The 20,942-nt window shown below is 34.3% G+C and overlaps 1 protein-coding gene across 11 annotated transcripts in view; it reads right to left on the bottom strand.

The window, feature by feature from the left end:
* Exoc6b (exocyst complex component 6B) overlaps positions 1-20,942 on the bottom strand; it is a 721,832-nt gene that overhangs the window by 299,709 nt on the left and 401,181 nt on the right. For 10 of the 11 annotated variants that reach the window (XR_015452923.1, XM_087215909.1, XM_087215910.1 and 7 more), the window contains one exon: positions 10,238-10,417. Coding sequence is in view for 10 of the 11 variants with exons in the window: in XM_087215909.1 (XP_087072035.1) it covers positions 10,238-10,417 (180 nt within the window). In the remaining variant the exon portion in view is untranslated. Of the gene's footprint in view, positions 1-8,929; positions 9,067-10,237; positions 10,418-20,942 lie in introns of those variants that run through there. The other variant, XM_004849873.3, reaches the window with a different exon arrangement.

Genomic DNA, 20,942 nt, shown 5'->3' with positions numbered 1-20,942 from the left:
AGAATTTCAAATATGAAAAGAAAATATTCACATTAAGTCAAAGACAAATGATCTGGGTTCTTTCTCAGAAAAAGTTCCTTTTCTATTGTTCTTCCCCTAGTAGAAAATGTTAGGCACAGCTCTTTGTTGTTACTAACATGGGATCTCATAAAGAAATTATCTAGCATTCTGGAGAACATGAACACAACTGCTGGGCAATATATTTTGCTGTCTGTGGAAAGCCTCAAGAGGTAGTTTTTAGATGCCTCACTTATCTGATTTTATGGGATACAATGGTTGATCAATCTAAATTTAAAGTGTACCTTTAAGAAAAACAGATCTCTATTTTAGACAAGACAGAAACATGGCATTTCTGGAAGCATTATTGATGATTTAGGGCTGTCACTTATTCCCTACATTGATTCTGAGTGGTAGATGGTGCAGCGGTTCTTTAGTCTGAATGGCAGGATCAACTGAATTCCAACTAACAGGTTATACGATATTTATGTAGCACTAACAGCTCAGGATAAAACAAAGTTAAAAGGAGGAAAATTCTCAAGAAAGGTCATAACTCAAGGTGGAAAAAGCATATACTTTGAGTTAAACAAATAGCAGTCTAAATCAATACTGCTTTTAAATGACCTAGAAGTTAAAGTAAGGAAAACAAAGTATGATGTTAACATATGATAGCTAATGCATATATAGGAACCACTCTACTCCATGGCACAGTAACACACTATGATATCATTTTTATTTTTTAAGCACAGAAATGCATCATCACCCGTACAAGAAGATGAGTATAAGAAACAAACATTGAGATGGCCTTGACTTTTCACAATTTTTTTTCTTACAATACTACTCATTTCAAATGAGTACAATCTTACTCATTTCAAATAACCATATACAGCAAAGGGAAACCAAACAAGCATAACACTGGGTTTCAAAAACTCATCCCTTACTTTTCTACAGTTAATTTTTACTTTAGCATAATAGTAGCCGATGGTGCATCTCAGTATCTTTCCCTGAGGGATACAGGAATCAATCTTTGTGTTATCTACTTGGTATGACAAACAGCAAAGTGTGTGCACCTGTGCAAAAGTGCCAAACTGGGATTCTCACCCACATTATGCTCCACCTAACCGTTTACAGATGTTCCCCTGAGCATCACAGAGGGTACAATACACCCACACCACTGTAGGATTTGTTTCAAAAAAAAGTTTTCTTTTGATTTTTCTGGTAGAAGTAGCCCAATTCAGTACAATAGCACATGAAAAACCAGATTTGCAAGTTTTGGAGTAGGTCAAAAGTTAATCATCAGATTACTCATGCATGGATGAAGATGATCCATTATGGTAAAATACATGTTTTCATAACAGAAGAGTGCTGTGGGTGGATGATGATGATGATGATGATGACGACGACGACGACAACGACGACGACGACGACAACGACGACTTTCACACTGGCCATGTGAGCCAAAGTTCCTGTGACAGTGAACTCGAGCAAGAATTGACTGGTACAGACATAGAGAATGCAGACCTCCTTGATTCAGATAACAAGGAAAACAGCAATATGAATGCATATTTTACTGGTCAAAATGCTGCAAAATGGTCACCCAAACAAATGGGATGATCCAATGTTTGAACTAGGTCTGAAAATATAATGAGGCAAGGGTGAAACCTACTAGATAGAAGGCCACCTCTGCCATTCAGTGTTGGAAATTATAACAGATGAAATGCTGTTAACAGACAAATACTGTGAAATACACAAAGGCTGAAATAAAAGTATATTTATTATGACACCTCACTAGCTGAACTGAAAGCATTCACAGATATGTTGTACTTAGCAGGGCTTTCTCACGGTAATCACAGGAAGGTAAATGACTTATAGAAAAGCAATGGATGTAGGCTTGAGGTTTGTAGAAAAACAATAACACTGAGGACATTTCAAAATTGCATGAGGTTTGACGACAAAACTGCTGGCCAAGAAAGAAAAAGAACTGATCATCTGGCTGCAATCAGGTCATTGTTTGACAGATTTGTGAGTAATTGACAAGCAATTTACACACCATCTGAATACATAACTACTGATGAACACCTTGCAGCATTTCATGGCTGCTGTAGCTTTAGGGAGTACATGCCAAAAATATCTTCAAAATATGGCATAAAAATTTATGCTCTTGCAGATATGAAGACTTATTATGTTTTCAATTTAGAAATGTGTTCTTGAAGTCCATCCACCAGGTCTTTCTTTGTACAGTAATAAACTGAATGATGCTATAAAGAGACGTGGTGCTATCTACAAATTAATCAGAAAGTTACATTTGACAATTGGTTTACCAGTTTCTAATCAATGTTACATTTGTTAAAAGAGCACAAGTTGACCAGTGTAGGAACTGTATGAAGGAACAATGCAGAAATTCCAGATGAAATGTTGCAATTTCAAAACAGAGAATTGTATAGTACAATCTTTGAATTTCAGAAAGATTTACATTGGCCTCATATATGACACAAAATATTTTTTCAGTAAAAGTATTATTTTTCAAATATATAAATTCATTATCAAAGACAGAATAACTCCTGGGATTATGAATATAATTTTAAATGTCACCTCTCTTCTGCAACCGGGATTTAAAAAACAGCAAATGTTTCACAATAGAGAAACATTTTAAAATAGATAATCCAAGAAAACTAAAATCTGTATAGAAATAACCTCAGCTAAACCAGAATGTATACAATTCTAAACTATTACTATATATTACATAAAGGACTAATGTGTGAATATATATATTAAAAATGAGATCATACTGTATAAACTATTTTATAATGTTTTCCAATTGGAAATAATACAGATATTTTAAGTGGTTATACATCTACATTAAGGAATGAATGATATCACATTATACTAATATACTAAACAGTTTGCTAACGTATTTATTTATTAGATGTATTATACCAAGTCTTCACTATATAAAACAAAATATTGTATTAAACATACTTATATTTAAATTACATAGCACACCTATGATTATTTCATAAAGTTAGAATTCCAAAAGTGGAACTGCATGATAAAAGGTAAGCACTTTTTTTTTTGGTATCAGGGATCGAACTCAGGACCTTGCACTTGCAAGGCAGGCAGCAGTACCACTAAGCTAAATCCAAGGCCCAAAGGTAAGTACATTTTAGGGATTTCTGATCCATACTGAAAAACTGATCACCGAAAAGACTATACCAATTTAGACCTTTACGAGCAATGTATCAGAATACCTATTTCCACATATATTTTTCACAAATATATTCTAACATTTTCTACTTTACTTTTGGCAAGTTTATAGCTGAACGTATTCCACAATTTTAATATGTATGCCTTACTAGTAGAGGTTCACATTCATTAATATTATCATCAATCTTTCGGACTGCCTAAATATAATTTTTTCAAATTTTTCTATCCACCTGTGAGTATTTTTATGACAGATATTAACCTTAGGAAATAGTTATCACAATTATTTTTAATGGTGAGTTTGCATCTTATTTTCTTTATAAATTCCTTTTAAATAATGTAATATTGATTATTGGGAATTATATTATCAGCTTTTTTTAATGATTTCAATCTTTGGTATGATCTTTAGAAAGATGATTCAAACTCAAGATTACAGAAAATATTAACAATATTTTATTGGTTTCCATATAATTTCTTTTAAAAAAATGTTAACATTTATTCACAATGAAATTAATTTAGATATATAAGACATGGGCTTTACAATCTTTTCATTCCAGTTGGCAGACAATAATGGAAACTTTATCAGAGGCCATCTTTTTTCAAAACTATTCCATAGACTTTGAAATGTTTTTAATTTGAATTCTAATCCTTAATCTGTCAGTCTATTCCAGTTTGAGAAGGATAAAAAAATTTTGCATTATAACATTTTTATATCTAATAGGAAAAGACTAAACTCATAAATATTTTTCCATAATTTTTCAGGAAATATTGTCATTTTTGCTTCCAAATCCATTTCAGGATTATTTTGCTCATGTAATTCTCCCAACAAGTTTATTTGGTACTCATTATAATTAGGTTAATCTTGAAAAAACCTACCACAATATAAAATCTTCCTATTCTGGACCACTGTATGCATTTTTGCATAACAAAATCTCTTTATTATTACTCGGTGATATATTCTTCATACTATTTCTACTTATTACTTGGTAAGTAGACACATGGAGAAATTTCCTTTGTTTATAAATTCTCCAAATGTTTTGTTATGGCAACAGAGACTAAGATATGCATGGCTGAATGTAATAATTACAATTTAATCTTTTGAATCTTATTTGATCAAACTTCTAAAGCTTTGTTGAGAAGCATCGTCACCCTACTGCTCATGTTCATGTAAATAAACGTGTTCCACTGTAAAATGTCTAGTAACTGCTAAATTTCAAATACAAAGTACTTTATCATGGTGTTGATAATTACAGAGCTTATATGTAAATTTTGATTTTAAATCAAGAAATGAGGCTGGATGTTATATGATGTCCTTTTAGAACATTATCTACTAATGTGAAATATCATATTAACAGATTTTTAAACATCCTGAACTATCCTTGCATTTCCAGAATAAATCCTATTTGGCAATGCTAAATTACTTTCTTTTTTTTTTTTTTCATTAAGTTTATTGGTACATTTTAGGTATACAATACAGTTACGTTCATCATTGGAATCCTGTACCTTTATGACGTATCTTGGTTCTTATTTTTTCCCCATTTCCTTGCCCTCCCTTCACCCCCTCTACCCTTCCCTATTACAAAGACTTTGTTTCCATTTTTTTCCTTTTCTCATATTTTTTCTTTTTCCTTCTTTCCTTTCTCCTACCCTTCGCACTTCCCCTACTCCTTTAGACCTTTTCTTCCTATTTCACATTCTCAATTATACCATTTGAACCTTATTTACACTTTTAGTTTTTCATACCAGAGAAACTACTCGGTATTTACACATGTGTGTCCTACTTAGCTAAATTATTTTCTTAAAACGCTTGAAACTGACTTTCAAGTTTTATTTACTTTTTATTCATAATTATGAGGTTAATCTGTAAGAGATTTTGTGCTGGTTTTGTTCAGTATTGGTAGTAGGATGAAACTAGAAGTGACACCATTTTCTGCAGGCGAACAAGTAGAAGAAGAAATTTTAAAAGGAAGACACACCCGCTGCAGACAGGCAGGTCTGCCTACATCCTGCCGAGGTCCCCAGGCGCGGAACACACGCCAAATCAACCCACTGCAGACAGGCAGGTCTGTGCACGCCCTGCCGAGGTCGTGAGTCATGCGGAAGACACGGAATGACCCCACTGCAGACAGGCAGCCACCTGATTCCACATTGCCAAGGCGCAGGGGACACCAGACCACAAGACCAAGGTACTGAGTCCCACTGTTGCCGGCCCAGAGGTAGGGGCTTCTGAGCCGTCGTCCCACTGCTCCTGGTCCAGAGGAGGGGGCTTCCCGGTCACCATCCCTCCCGCTGCTCCCGGCCCAGAGAGAGGGGCTTCTGAGCCACCATCCCACTGCTCCTGGTCCAGAGGAAGGGGTTTCCCGGCCACCATCGCTCCGGCTGCTCCCAGCCCACAGGAAAGGGCTTTTGGGTCACCATCCCTACCGCTGCTCCCGGCGCTGTCCCACCTCACCCAGCTCAGAGGAGGTAATCCGTGCAGGCGCTAACAGCCCCCCGCCCCAGTCGAAATGAGAAAACACAAAAATAAGTCTCAAAACCAAACTTCCAGATCACCTACAGCAACCCCAAAGGGAAATGAGAAGGAACACTCTGATACTCAACCACCTGGACCCACTGAACTGGCAACAAAAGGGGATCTGGAAATAATGAAATCAGAAATAATTTCTCAGATAACGGGAGAAATTGTGCCCCTAGTGCAAGACATGATTAATAAATCTAGAGAGGAGCTGAGGAACATGATGGAATCCCAACATAGGAAACAAATGGAATCCATAAAACAGATGAAAATAGATTTCCAGGACATGAAAAACTCCACTGAAAGTCTACACAGCAGAATGAGCCAACGTGAGGACAGAATTTCAGATATAGAAGGTAAGATTGCAATTAATGACCAGGAAAAGAAAAATTGCTTCGAAATTAGAAGGGAACATGAGAACTCAATCCAGAAGCTGCTAGATGATGCAAAGAAGAATAAAATGAGACTGACTGAAGTCAATGAAGAAACAGGAGAGAGTGCAGATGACATAAAAAAATCTCTTCACAGAAATAATGGCAGAAAACTTCCCAAACAGGGGCAAAGACCTTGACATACAGATAAGTGAGGCATATAGGACTCCAAATAGCCTTGATCAAAAAAAATCTACACATAGGCATATAATTGTTAAGATTCCAGAAACTCAACAGAAGAACAAAGTTCTCCAAGCAGTCAGAGAAAACAAACAAATCACATACAAAGGAAAGCCCATCAGAATCACAGCAGACTTCTCAACACAAACCATCAAGGCAAGAAGAGCTTGGAGTGATGTATTCCAAGCCCTAAAAGAAAACAGCCTCCAACCCAATTGAGATCCCAGCAGCATGCTTCATAGACCTCGAGAAAACAATCCAAAAATTCATTTGGAATAAGAAGAGACCCAGAATAGCAAAAGCAATTCTAGGTAACAGAGACATGGCAGGGGGTATCACAAACCCCAACCTGCAACTCTACTACAAAGCTACTGTGATAAAAACAGCATGGTAGTGGCAAAGAAACAGGCTTGAGGACCAGTGGAACAGATTAGAAGATGCAGAAACAACACCAGACACACTCAGCCATCTCATCTTTGACAAAGGAGCCAAACACTCTCACTGGAGGAAAGATAGCCTCTTTAATAAATGGTGCTGGAAAAATTGGGCTTCAACTTGCCAAAGATTAAAACTAGACCTGTATCTCTCACCATGCATTAAACTAAAATCAAAATGGATTAGAGATCTAAATATTAAAATAGAAACTCTGAACCAGTTGGAACAGAGGTTAGGTAGAACCCTTGAAGACATCAGTGTAGGAAAAGATTTTATGAACAAAACCTCAGTTGCCCGTGAACTAGCACAAACAATCAACAAGTGGGATCTCTTCTTATTAAAAAGCTTCTGCACAGCAAGAGAAACCACCAGCAGTGTGAAGAGACAATCCACAATGTGGGAAAAAATCTTCACCTGCTCTTCCTCAGACAAAGGTCTACTATCTCAAATCTATAAAGAACTTAAAAAGATCAGACCTCCCAAATTTAAAGACCCAATCTGAAAATGGGCATCTGAAATGAACAGGCATTTCTCACACAAAGAAGTAGAAATAGCAAATAAATACATGAAAAAATGTTCAACGTCACTGGTCATTCGAGAGATGCAAATGAAAACAACGCTGAGATTCCACTTCACTCCAGAAAGAATGGCTGCTATCATGAAATCAACCAATAACAAATGCTGGCGGGGCTGTGGGGAAAGAGGAACCCTGCTCCACTGCTGGTGGGAGTGTAGACGGGTGCAACCCCTGTGGAAATCAGTATGGAGATACCTCAAAGAACTAGGACTGGAAATTCCATTTGACCCCGCTATTCCACTGCTGCGGATCTTCCCCAAAGAATTAAAAGAATCATACCACAGTGATATATGTGCACCCATGTTCACAGCAGCGCAGTTTGTAATAGCTAAAACTTGGAAACAGCCCAAATGCCCATTAACTGGAGACTGGATAAAGAAAATGTGGTTTTTTAATAAAATGGAGTACTACTCAGACATAATAAATGAGAAATTAGAAACATTTATAGCTAAGTGGATGCACATTGAGGCAATACTCTTAAGTGAAATAAATAGGACACACATGTGTAAATACCAAATAGTTTCTCTGGTGTGAGAAACTGAAAGTGTAAATAAGGACTAAATGTATAATAGGTCATGTGAAATAGGAAGAAAAGGGGCAAAGGGGAAGGAAGTGGGAGGGCTAAGGGAAAGGATAGAAGGGAATGGGATTAATATGAGAAAATGGAAAAATGGGAACAAAATCTTTGTAAATAGGTAGGGCTGGAGGGGGTGAAGGGAGGGCTGGGCAAAGGTGAAAAACAAGAACCAAGAGAGACTATGTAAAGGTGTAAATTTCCAATGATGAATGTCATTATATTGTATACCTAAAATGTACCAATGATTAGAATGAATAATCGACAATGTAAAATAGGAAGAAAAGGTCCAAAGGTGTAGGGGTAGTGGGAGGGGCAGGGGAAAGGAAAGAAGGGAAAGGAAAAATGCTGAGAAATGGAAAAAATGGAAATAAAGTCTTTGTAAATAGGGAAGGGTGGAGGGCATGAAGGGAGGGCTAGGAATGGGGAAAAAACAAGAACCAAGATGCATTATATAAAGGTACAATTCCCAATGAGAAATGTAATTGTGTTGTATACCTACAATGTACCAATAAAAGAATTTAATACAAAAAATAAAAAAATAAAAATAAAAAATAAATAAATAAATAAATAAATAAAAAGGAAGACACAAAATGTCTTTAAGACACTGAAGTGCTATGAAACAGGAAAGATTAAAGGAAATTAAACTAGAGAGGGGAGAACCTTTCAATGTAAGCTTAGGATCTGCAGCTAAAGCTCCACATGAACAACAAACAGAATCAGCTCAAGATAAAGAGTTGCTACTAAAAGTAAAGAAACCATTTTTTCTCTCTCTCAAGAGATTAAAAGTACCCAAATTAGAGATTTGAAGGCCAGTTTTTCCCTCAAGACATTTGCTGAATTCAAAAAGTATACAGCTAAGAAAAATGAGGATTGAAAAGTTAAAACCTTTGAAAAGCAAAATGAATCTCCCATGATCATACAGTGTTTCAAAGAGAATGACCCACTAGTCGGAGAATGCATTAAGAATCACAAGAGGAGCATAATCCATAAAGGCTGCAACAAGAAAATAACACAGATTAGATAGCTAATAAACAACAAAAATTTATTTCTCACAATAGTAGAGCCTGGGGAGTCCAAGATCATGATGCCAGGAGGCTCAGTGCCTGGTGAAGGTCTACGTCCCATTTCATAAAAGGCATCTTCTTGCTGTATCCTCGGATGATGGAAGCAAAAAAACTGCTCTCAGGAGCCTCTTTTATAAGGATATTAATTTTACTCATGAAGGTGCCACCCTCATGACTATCATTCCCAAGGACTCACTTCCTATTATCATCATATTGATACTTGGGTTTAACATATGAATTTAGTGAATATACAAATACTGATACTATAGGAAGCCCTGACCACTCTTGAAAATGTAAGCTGACACTGACATTTTTATCCTGTTATTAATTGCTGAACTGAGTATTGCTAAGACTTTTTCTTAAGACATTTTTGCCAAATTCTAAAACTAAAGAAGGCAAGAGGCAGAATAGATATGGTTGCTCTGAAAAACAAAAATTTCTACAGTTTATTTGGTGCTGAAGAAAAGATAATTTCCAAGGCTCTCATTAAAAGCCCTGAAGAACCACAGGTATCAACAGGGAAAACCAGAGATACATTACAAGTACAATCCTAGCTTCACCCAGATCAGTCCATGATTGACTGGACTAAGGTGATCACTCTCAAACCACAACTCATCTGACCATTATGATACATACTCAGTAAAGGAAAGAATGAACCTTTTCTGGTGGAAAATATTAGTGCCAGGGACCACTACCTTAAACACAATTTCTAACATCAACCACAAAAATACTAGAAAAACACAAGACCACATTACTGAAAACCAAGAAAAAAACATCAGAAATCAACCAACATGTAGGTAAATAAGACATAAGAAACAATAAACAATGACTTTTAATGACTATGACTAATATTCTCAAGAAAACAAAGAGAAATTAGATAAATAGATTTTTATCAGAGAATTTTGGTTTATAAAACAACAAAGGATGTCTTAAAAGTAAAAGATATCTGAAATTCAAACTCCTAAGTTTCTCTTTCATTTTTACCAAGGCTTTCATTATGTCTTTGTGCAAATTATCTTCAAATTAGTAGGAAGACATGACAGTAGGGATCACTTTTAGAATAAACAAACTGAAAAAGTCAATGAAAAAATAATAAGCAAGTTCTCTAAAAATCATTAAAGTTGATAAACATAATGTAAGCTTGTATATGCCAAAGAACTTCTTGGCTAGTTAAATCAGAAACTAACATCTAAACTGAACTAGAGTTTGAGAGAACATTTTTCTACATTGAAAGGCAAAATAAGAGCAATTATCACTTACAGGAAGGTGTGTGAATACAGCAAAGGTGCTACGCAGAAAGGCAATGAGGTCTATTAGGTAATCACTAGCTTTGTTGTCCAAATCTCCCGTCATCCAGTCATAGTCTGCCAGCTGAAGAAACTGGTCAATCTTTTGGTTTAAGTTCGTATAAATCTCTTCTTCAGCTGCATGCCTAGCATCCTGTAAAATAATATAAAATTTGAAAAAATTATTCAGATTTTCAGATTTCCAGTCAGAAATTTATGTGACTTGGAGCCATTTCAAATTTGTATACATCAAGTAACAGAACTGGGGATACTGAATCATATAACAGTCTCCATTTTTATTTTCCAAAAACAGTGCAGCAGTGTGGGCTCTCTCTCTCTCTCTCTCTCTCTCTTGTTCTTTCTTAATATTCCTTTTTCCTCCTCTCTTCTTCCTTTCTCCACTCTCTTCTTCCTCCTCCTTCTCTCACTCCTCTCTCTCCCTCCTCTCGTCTTTCTCCTTCTCTTTCCTCTCATCTTCCTCCTCATACTGTCTCTCCTCTCTCATTCTTCTTCTTCTTTCTCTTACTCCTCTCTCTTCCTCCTTCTCTCTCCTCTCTTCTTCCTCCTTCCAGAGATGGAACACTCCGATACTCAACCACCTGGACCCACTGAACTGGCAACAAAAGAGGATCTGGGAAAAATGAAATCAGAAACAATTACTCAGATAACAGCAAAGATTTTGCTCATGGTGCAAGACACGATTAATAAATCTAGAAAGAACACAGATAAAAAAAATAGAAGATCTGAGGAACATGATGGAATCCCAACATAGGAAACAAATGGAATCCATAAAACAGATGCAAACAGATTTCCAGGAGATTAAAAACTCCATCGAAAGTCTGCACAGCAGAATGAACCAATGTGAGGATAGAATTTTACATATAGAAGATAAGATTGCAATTAGTGAGGAGGAAAAGAAAAATTGCTTTAAAATTGTAAGGAAACACGAGAAATCAATCCAGCAGCTGCTAGATGATGCAAAGAAGAATAACATAAGACTGATTGGAGTCAATGAAGAAACAAGAGAGAGTGCAGATGATATTAAAAAACTCTTCACAGAAGTGATGGCAGAAAACTTCCCAAGGAGGGGAAAAGAACTTGACATACAGATAAGTGAAGCATATAGGACTCCAACTAGCCTTGATCAAAAAAATCTACACATAGGCATATAATAGTTAGGATTCCAGAAATCCAACAGAAGAACAAAATTCTACAAGCAATGAGAGAAAAGAAACAAATCACATACAAAGGAAAGCCCATCAGAATCACAGCAGACTTCTCAATGCAAACCCTCAAGGCAAGAAGAGCTTGGAGTGATGTATTTCAAGCCCTAAAGGAAAACAGCCTCCAACCCAGATTGATGTACCCTGCAAAACTATCTTTCAAAATTGATGGAGAAACAAGATACTTTCATGATAAAGAGAACCTCAGGAACTTCATGGATACCAAGCCGGCACTCCAAAAAATTTTAGACAATGTCCTAGGAAAAGACAATGGGGATCACAACCCCAGGAAACCCAGCAGAATGAATCCATTGGGTGTGACAAATTAAACGCAAAGGGGGAGAATCCAACAAAAAGAAAAGGTCATGACAAGGCTTTTAAAACTTTTAACTTCATCTCCCTAATGAGTGTATAATTCAATCTTATTATTGTACTGATTAGTATTTTTCTGATTCTAGAGTTGCACACCTTTCCTTGTGCTATACTGGCTATTTATCATCTTCTTATGTCTACTTTCTAACTGGGTTGTCTATTAATGAGTTCTAAGAATTCTTTATATATTCTGGACATAGGGTACATGCATTGGAAATATGGTCTGTTTAAGGACTAGTTTTCATTTTAATGATGTCATTTAAAGTTCTAAATTTTGATGGAATCTCATTTATCAATTTTTTTTCTTTTATACATCATGTCTTTTGTATTCTAGGTAGTTCTTGCCTACCCTGAATTCATAAATATTTTCCCTTATAATTTCTTCTTAAAGTTTTATACTTTTAGGCTTTCTTACTTAGGTTCATAGATCCCTTCAAGTTATTTTCATGTATGTAAATAAAGTGAAGTTAATTTTTTACAGACGGATACCAGGTGTTCTAGTGCCATTTGCTGAGAACACTATCTCTTCCTCAGCTCTTGAAAATGAGTTTATATTCTATAAAATGCTAATGTTATACAATCTTTCAAAGCTCAGTTTACCATACATGTGTGGTTCTATTTCTAGATTCTGTTTTATTCCAATGATCTATATGTCCTTCCTTACAACAACACAGCCTTGATTACTGTAGCTTTAGAAGAAGTCTTAAAATTAGGTACTAAACGTCTTCCAACACTGTTTTTGTTTTTAACTTTTCTAGGTCCTTTGTACTCCTACATAAATTTTAAATTTCAATATCCAATTCTTCATTTATAGCAAGTATACACAGACCTGAATTTTTATATATACCTTGCGTTTTCTAATCCTGCTAAATTCAAGTACAAGTTCTAGGGGCTCCTAGAGATTTCTTAGTATTTTCTCTGTAGATGATCATTTCATCTACATATAAAGATTTTGCTTCTACCTTGCCAATCCTATCCTAATTGTGTCATTTTATTGCCAGACTATTTTGCTGGGGACTAGGTTTCAAAGTTTAATGGACAGATAAAGAGTAAGCATATCTACCCTTGTTCTCCTCCTTAAGGAGAAAGCATTGTATCTTCTCCATTCATATAAGCCATTCTCACTGGAAGTATGGAATACATGTCTTTAATCTGTTGAGAAGGTTCTGTTCTACTTCTAGTCTCCTGATAGCTTTTACCATGAACAGCTGTAGAATTTAGTCCAATACTTTTTCTCCAACTAGTGACAGGATCATATGGCTTTTTCCTTTCCTCGTTAAAATGATGACTTTTGGGGGTGGATCTTCCAATGCTGAACCAATACTACCATCCCTATAACAAAACCACTTTTTACATACTGCCAGATCTGACTTCTAATACTTTGTTTTGTTAAACAAATTTCTATCTATGTTCATACTTTTTCTTCTATTATCTTTATCCAGTTTTAGGATTAGCACAATGTTGAGTTCCTAAAATGAGGGGAGAAGTGTTCCTTCTTTCTTCTGCTTTAATGGTTTGATATAATTTATCAGTTAAAATGTATATGAGCCTGTTGTTGTCATATAGGTAGGTTTTCAAGCTAGGAATATACTTTCTTTAATAGGTGCTATTCAAATTTTATATTTCCTCCAGAGTTAGTTTCATTAATTTGTCTTCCAAGGTACTTCTTAGAAGTTGTCAATTTATTTCAAAACAGATTTTTGAAATATGCTTTCTATATCCTTTTAAATTTTGTAAAATCTGTGGTAATGTCTCCTAGATCTTGATATTGTAATTTTAAAAATGTATAACTGATATTGTGTAACAGGAAGAAAAGGTCTAAAGGAGCAGGGGAATTGGGAGGGGTAGGGGAAAGGTAAAAAGGGAATAGAAAAAATATGAGAAAAGGAAAAAAATGGAAACAAAGTCTTTGCAAATAGGGAAGGATCAAAGGGGTGAAGGGAGGGCAAGGGAAGGGGAAAAAAAAAAGAACCAATATAGTCATGTAATGGTACAAGATCCCAATGATGAATGTAACTGTATTTTACACCTAAAATGTACCAATAAAGTTAATGGGGAAAAAAATTAAAAAATAAAAAAAGAAGTATTATGGGACTTGTTGTCATATATATATAATATATATGTATGATATATATTGCACATTATATATGATATATCCACACATCTGTCATATATATATATGACAGGTGTGTATATTACACCGGGACAGTCAGAATGCTAATACCAAAAATCTGACAACAGGGACAGCTTCAGAAGCCATGACCTACTTGCTACCACATCGAATATTTATTTTTCACTCTGATTTTACTTAATCTTTATTAAACATTCTCTACTTAAAACTCTGTCTTCCTAAGCTAGGGGTAGAGTTCAGTGGTACAATGTTTATGAGGAAAGCATATGGCTGAGTATTTGACCTCTAGCACCAAGGAAGGAAGGGAGGGAAGGAAGGAAGGAAGGAGGGAAGAAAGGAAAGAAGGAAAAAAAGGGAAAAGAAAGAAAACATCTGTCTTCCTATGACTTTTTATGGAAAAGTCTACTTGTGGCTGTATTTTTCCCCCGACTCTGGTCTCAAGTTTTCTCATTTCTTCTGGGTCACCTAATTAATTTCTATGGCCTCCAAGATTTCTGCCTTCAATATAGATCTACTCCAAATGCATTATATTTCAAGAACTCTGCATCTAATTGCTTCATGAACATTACTGACATTAAGAAACTTTGAAATCAGAAGGCTGAGGTCCAGACTCATTTTACTGTTCACTGTTCACTTCAGACCAGGTGTAGATCTAAGCAATACACTGGATTCCATTCTGTCCTTCACAGTCAGAAAAGGAAGGCTATAAATTCAGCCTTATAAATTTCTCTTTAACTTGCACCCTCCTTTACATTTTAACTTATTTAATATCTATGTAATTTTATAATATATTTATATACTATAACACAATAATTGAGCATGTTTATGTACTATATGTTTTAAATATGTTATTGACAAAATTATGTATTTCTCATGTATAAAATGGCATTTTGAAATATGTATATATTGTGGAAAGGCTAAATGGAGCTATTAACATGTTGAGCTAATTAAAATACATTAATGAACATATGCAATCCCCCACATATTTGTCATTTTTGTAGTAAGGACACAAAATCTACACTCTCAGAGATTTTTCAAGAACATAAACCATCATTAATAACTATGGTCACCATATTGTTCCATAAATTTCTTGAACTAATTCCTATCTAAAATTTTTTGTCCTTTGATTAACCTCCCCCCCCAAAAAAAAACTCCCCAACCCTTCCCTGACCCCTCCCCAACTCCCTGGAAACGAGTCTGGCTCTTTTCTTCCACAAGATCAATTTTTTCAGATACCACATATAGATTAAGTGAAATCATGAGGTATTTGTCTTTCTGTGCCTGCCTTACTTCACTTAACATAATGTCTTCAAGGTTAGTCCAAATTGCAAAAAATGACAAGATTTTGATTTTCTTAAGGCTGAACAGTATTCCACTGTGTACACATACCATATTTTCTTTATCCTATGTACTGGACACATAGGTTAATTCCATATTTTGGCTACTGGGAATAGTGCTTTAATAAAATGTGGGAGTTCAGATCTCTTTTCAACATACTAATTTCATTTTCTCTAGACCTATATCAAGTAGTGGGATTGGTGGATCATGTTAGTTCTACTTTAATTTTTAGAGGAATTTCCACGTTGCTTTCTACCAGGTATAAAGTGGTATTTCATTACAATTTTATTTTGCATTTCTCTGATGACTACAGATACTGAGCATTTTTTCATATGCCTGCTGTATATCTTATTTGTATGTCTGAGAAATGTCTATTGAGGTCCTCTATTCATTTTTTTTTTAATTAGGCTATGTGGTATCTGGTTGTAGACTTGTCTGAGTTTCTTATAAATTTGTGATTTTGGATTTTTTTCTTATTTTTTTTAGTTCTTTGAGAGGAGCTGTCATTGTTTTATTCTGAAATAGGGTCTTACTACACTGCCCAAGCTGGTTTTGAACTACTGAACTTGGAAGCAATACTTCCAGCTTCAGCCTCCTGAGTAGCTGATACTATATGTGTACACCACTGCAACAGCCTAAATTTTGGATTAATCCTTTAATCAAATATAGGTTGTCTCTTAATTTTTGTTTCTTGGGGGTAGTACCTTTTTAGTTTGACATAATCTCACCTATTTTTACTTTTGTCAAAGTCTTTATAGTTATATATAAAAATATCATTACTCAGGCCAATGTCATGGAGCTTTTCCTCTATGTTTTCTTTGAGAAGGTATATAGTTTCAAGTTCTTACATTTTAGCTGTAATACATTTTCAGTTGATTTTTAATATGGTGTGAGATACAGACAATTTTAATTCTCACATACATGGCTAATTTGTCTTCCCAACTTCAATTATTAAAGAAACTGTCCTTTCTTCTTTGTGTATATTTTGACCACTTGGTCAAAAATCAATTGATCAAGCTAGTCATAGTGGTACATACCTATAATTCTGACACTCTGGGAGGGTGAAGAAGAAAGATCCCAAGTTTGAGCCTAGCCTGGGCAACTTAGCAAGATCTTATCTCAAATAAAAAAGGGTTAGAGATATAGATCAGTGCACACAGTGTGGCACATTTTTAAATATTAATTTGCCATTTGTATGTCTTCTTTGGTGAGGGATTTGTTCAGAACTTTCACTCATTTTTAAATTGATTTGTTTCTTTTGTTATTATTGAGTTTTGTAAGTCCTTTGTATACTTTGGATACATGTCCTTTATTACCTGTTTTGCAAATATCTTCTCCCAGTGTATGTCTTGTCTTTTCTTTTTCAGTGTTTTTCTCAGAACAAAAGTTTCTAATTTTAACCAAGTCCAATTAATCAATGTTCTTTTATGGATCATGCTTTCAGTATTGTATCTAAAATATACAATGCCAACCTAAAGTCATCTATATTTTTTTATGCTATCTTCTATGAGTTCTACACTTCTGTGTTCAGTCAGAATTTACATTTTCAGTTAATTTTTTTATTAACTGAAAATGAAAAGGTCTGAGTCAAGTTTGTTATTGCTTTTTTTTGTTCAGTTTGGCATGGAGATGTCTACCTATTACTGTAGTATTTGTTGAAAAGTTCAACTCTATTCTCCATTAAGTTGTATTTGTTTATTTTTAACTTTTATTTTTATTAGTACATGTTTTCAGTACAAAATTACTACATAGCACATTTTAATTTTTACATCCCTTCCTCTTCCCTCTCTCCCCATCCCTCCATCTCTTCTTATCTCTAAAATGCTTTTCCTTCTTGTCAAATTCTACATTTGTACAGGTTTAGTTTTGGGCTCAAAATTCTGTCTCATTGATCTACTTGCCTATTCTTTCCAACAATACCATAGCTTTTTTTTCCCCCTCTACTATTGTTCAGTCTTGAACTCAGGTAGCATCAGTCTACCAACTTTGTTCTTCTTCACTATTTTGTTGACTACTCTAGGTATTTTGCTGTCCATATAAATGGTAAGGATCCACAAAATAATCTGGTGATATTTTTGTAAGAGATTACAGAAAATCTACTATTTCCAGTTGTGAACACCGAAATATTCATAATATTGAATACTTCTATCCATAAACAAGGAAAATATCCCCATTTATTTAGATCTTCTTTGATTCTGTTCATCAGTTTTGTAGTTGTCCTCAGATACATCCTGTATTTTGTTAGACTGCTGAATAATTTATTTTTATTTTTATTTTTTGTCGCTAATGTAAATGGTATTGTGTATTTAATTTCAAATTCCAGTTGTTCATTAATAGTATAAACGAAACAGCTATTGAGTTTTATATATTAAACTCATATCTTGAACTTTGTTATAATTACTTCCTATAGTTAAGTTCGTTATTTCTTTTTAATTTTTCTATATAATCTATCACATTACTTGCAAAATCAGTTTTACTTCTTCCTTCTCCGATGGTATGTCTTTTATTTATCTTGTCTTATGGATATTGATTAGTAGTGGTGGAAGAGAAGAGTTTTGCCTTGTTCCTGATTTTTTTTTTTTTTTTTGGTACCAGGAATTGAACTCGGGACCTTGCGCTTGCAAGGCAGGCACTGGAACCACTGAGCTAAATCCCCAGCCCTGTTCCTGATCTTAGCTGTAAAATACCTCACCATTAAGTATGCTAGATGTTCCTATCAAGTGAAGGAAATTAGTCTGCTATCTTACTTTGCTGTTTTTATCATAATTGAGTATTTTCTACATCTACTGATGTAATTATATAACTATTTCTTCTTTACTTTTTTGATATGATGGATTACAAGTTAATATTTGAATGCTGAACCAGTCTTGCAGACCTACAATAAATCTCACTTGGTTGTAGCATATAATTCTTATACACTGTTGCATTTAATTTGCTATTTTATGAAGATTTTTGAATCCATGTTCATAATCAATCTTGGTCTATAATTTTCTCTTCTTGTAACATTTGGTTATGATATAGGGTCAGGCCTGCCTCATGAAATGAGTGCACAAATATTTTTTTCTACTACTATTTTCTGGAAAATATTTTAGAGAATTGTAATTTCAGCCCTAAATGGTAGAATTAGCCCATCTTGTCCTGCTACTTTTGGTTTTGGAAGGTTATTAATTACTGATTCAATTTAAGAGATACAAGGATATTCAGATTATCTATTTCTCCTTATATGAAATTTGATAGATTGTATCTGCTATAGTTTGGATCGATCCTATGTCTCCTCTTCACCTAAAGACCCATGTGTTGAAGGCTTGGTCCCCACACCCTGTGGAACTCCAGGGAGGTGGTGGAAACTTGAAGCCTGGTGAGAAGTCAGGTCACTGAGGGTGTATCTTTGAAGGGTATAGTAGGATCCTGGCCACTTGTCTCTCTTTTTTCACTTCAGAGCCAGCATATGGTGAGCAGCATCCTCAGCCACATATGAACTCCTTGATGTATTTGTGTGTCACCCCAAGCCCAAAGCAATGGAACTAATCAGTCATGGGCTCAAATATCCAAAACTGTGAGCCAAATAAACCTTTCTTCATTTTAAGTTGATTATCTCAGGTATTTAGAAAACCTCATTAACACATTGTCATTCATGGAATTGATCTATTTTATGTAGGTTTTCAAATTGTAAGGAATTGTACAGAATATTCTTTTATTATTCTTTTCATGACCATGAATAGGATCATTCATGATGGTGTCTCTTTTCATTTATTAGTATATCAGTATTAGTAATTAGTGTCTGCTTTCATTTTACCTTTGTGAGCCTGGCTCAAAGTCTAATAATTTTATTTTATTTTCTAAGAATCAGCTTTTGATTTTGTTGATTTTCAATATTGTGTTTTTATCTTCATTTTCATTGATTTGTACTCTTATTTTTATTATTTCTATCCTTTTGCTTACTGGATTTAATTTGCTCTTCTTTTTCCTGTTTCTTAAAGGGAAGCTTAGGTTATTGAATTTAACTCTTTTTTCTTTTCTAATATATGCTATTAATGCTATAAATTTCCTTCTAAATAATGCTTTCACCCCATCTCAAAAGTTTTGATGAGTTTTATTTTCATTTTCACTTAAAAGAAAATATTTTTTAATTCCTCCTGTGAAATTTTCTTAATCCCATTTTTTCTTGGTATCTACAAGTACTGTTTAATCTACAAGTATTGGGGGATTTCTTAGCAATCTTTCTGTTAATGATTTCTAATTTCATGTGTTCTGAGAACAAGTTTTATTATGATTTCTATCTCTTTAAAAATTGGTAAAGAGTGTTTGATTATCTACAGTATGGTTGGTCTTGCTCAATGTACTGTATGAGCTTATGAAGAATGTGTATTCTGCTGTTATTGGTTGAAATGTTCTATGAATATAAATTAGATCCAGTTGATTAATGGTGCCACTCAGTTCAACTGTATCCCTGACTTTCTGCCTCCTGAATTTGTCATTTACAAATAGAAAGGTTTAGTAGGAATAGATGCTGACATAAAAATACAGTATCCTTTTAGTATCTTTTGAAATACTCATTTATTTTCTCATTTGATCTTTTAAAGCACTGAACAGCTTTAAGCAATTTTAATATTAATTATCTGTTCATTTGTACCTTTAACACTCATTTTAAAATTTTTGTTTAATTTTTATTTATAATTTTTACATTATGATTTACCTTTAATTATTCAAATTATTTTTGTGGCTTGTATTTTAAATCATTTTATGCTGATTACTGAAAAAATTGAGGCACTTTTCTTCTTCTTCTTCTCTCATATAAAATAGTAATTATCTGTTTCTTGCAGTCCTAAATAAATTCACTGGTAAAATAATCTGTACTTCGTACAATTTTAAAGTCTTTGACAATGTTTTCATTTATTATTAATGGTTAATAATCAATTTAGATTTTCTGTGTATTTTAAAATCACTTTTCATCATATATTTTTGTATAGATCTCAAATTTATAATAACAGTTATACAAAGTTTTAATACCTTGTCATTTAAAAATGATTAACTGTGGGTTATTTACTTCTTTTTCTTCTATACAGTCATGGTAGTTGCCTCTTCTGAATCTATTATTGTTAAAGTCCTACAGACCTGAATCCTTTTCTCTATACTCAATTCCCAGAAGAAAGTCAATCCAACAGCAATGAATATATCTAATTTTTCCCTGCCTAATTAAAATATCTACACAGATGACAAATAAATATCTCAAGCTTAATAGATCAAAAATGAAAGTCTTGATTCTACCTCCATTCCCTGAATCTACTGTTCTCTTAAAGCATAATAGATGCTCCCCATCTCAGTGTACAGTATCACCACGCAGAGAAATACCACTGCTGGAATATCCCCTAAGCTATTCCTTCCACTGTACCATTTCATTTGGCTGGAATACACAACTAGTGAAAATCCAGATGACTTAGGATTTTTAATGTTATTTGGGTCAGTTTTTCCATTGTTATTACCACCACCTGACATTATATTAGATGTTTGTTTATGATCTATCAAATCATTAGAATATAAGCTCAGTAAATTTAGAAGACTCGCTTGTTTTATTAGTTCCTATAACATTGCCAGGTATGTAATAGACACTTTAT

This window comes from Heterocephalus glaber, unplaced genomic scaffold, assembly GCF_053883595.1.
Source record: "Heterocephalus glaber isolate CG9 unplaced genomic scaffold, H.glaber_assembly_v1.0 deba00001456, whole genome shotgun sequence".
Taxonomy (NCBI): Eukaryota; Metazoa; Chordata; class Mammalia; order Rodentia; family Bathyergidae; genus Heterocephalus; species Heterocephalus glaber.
This window is presented reverse-complemented; position numbering and strand designations above follow the sequence as displayed.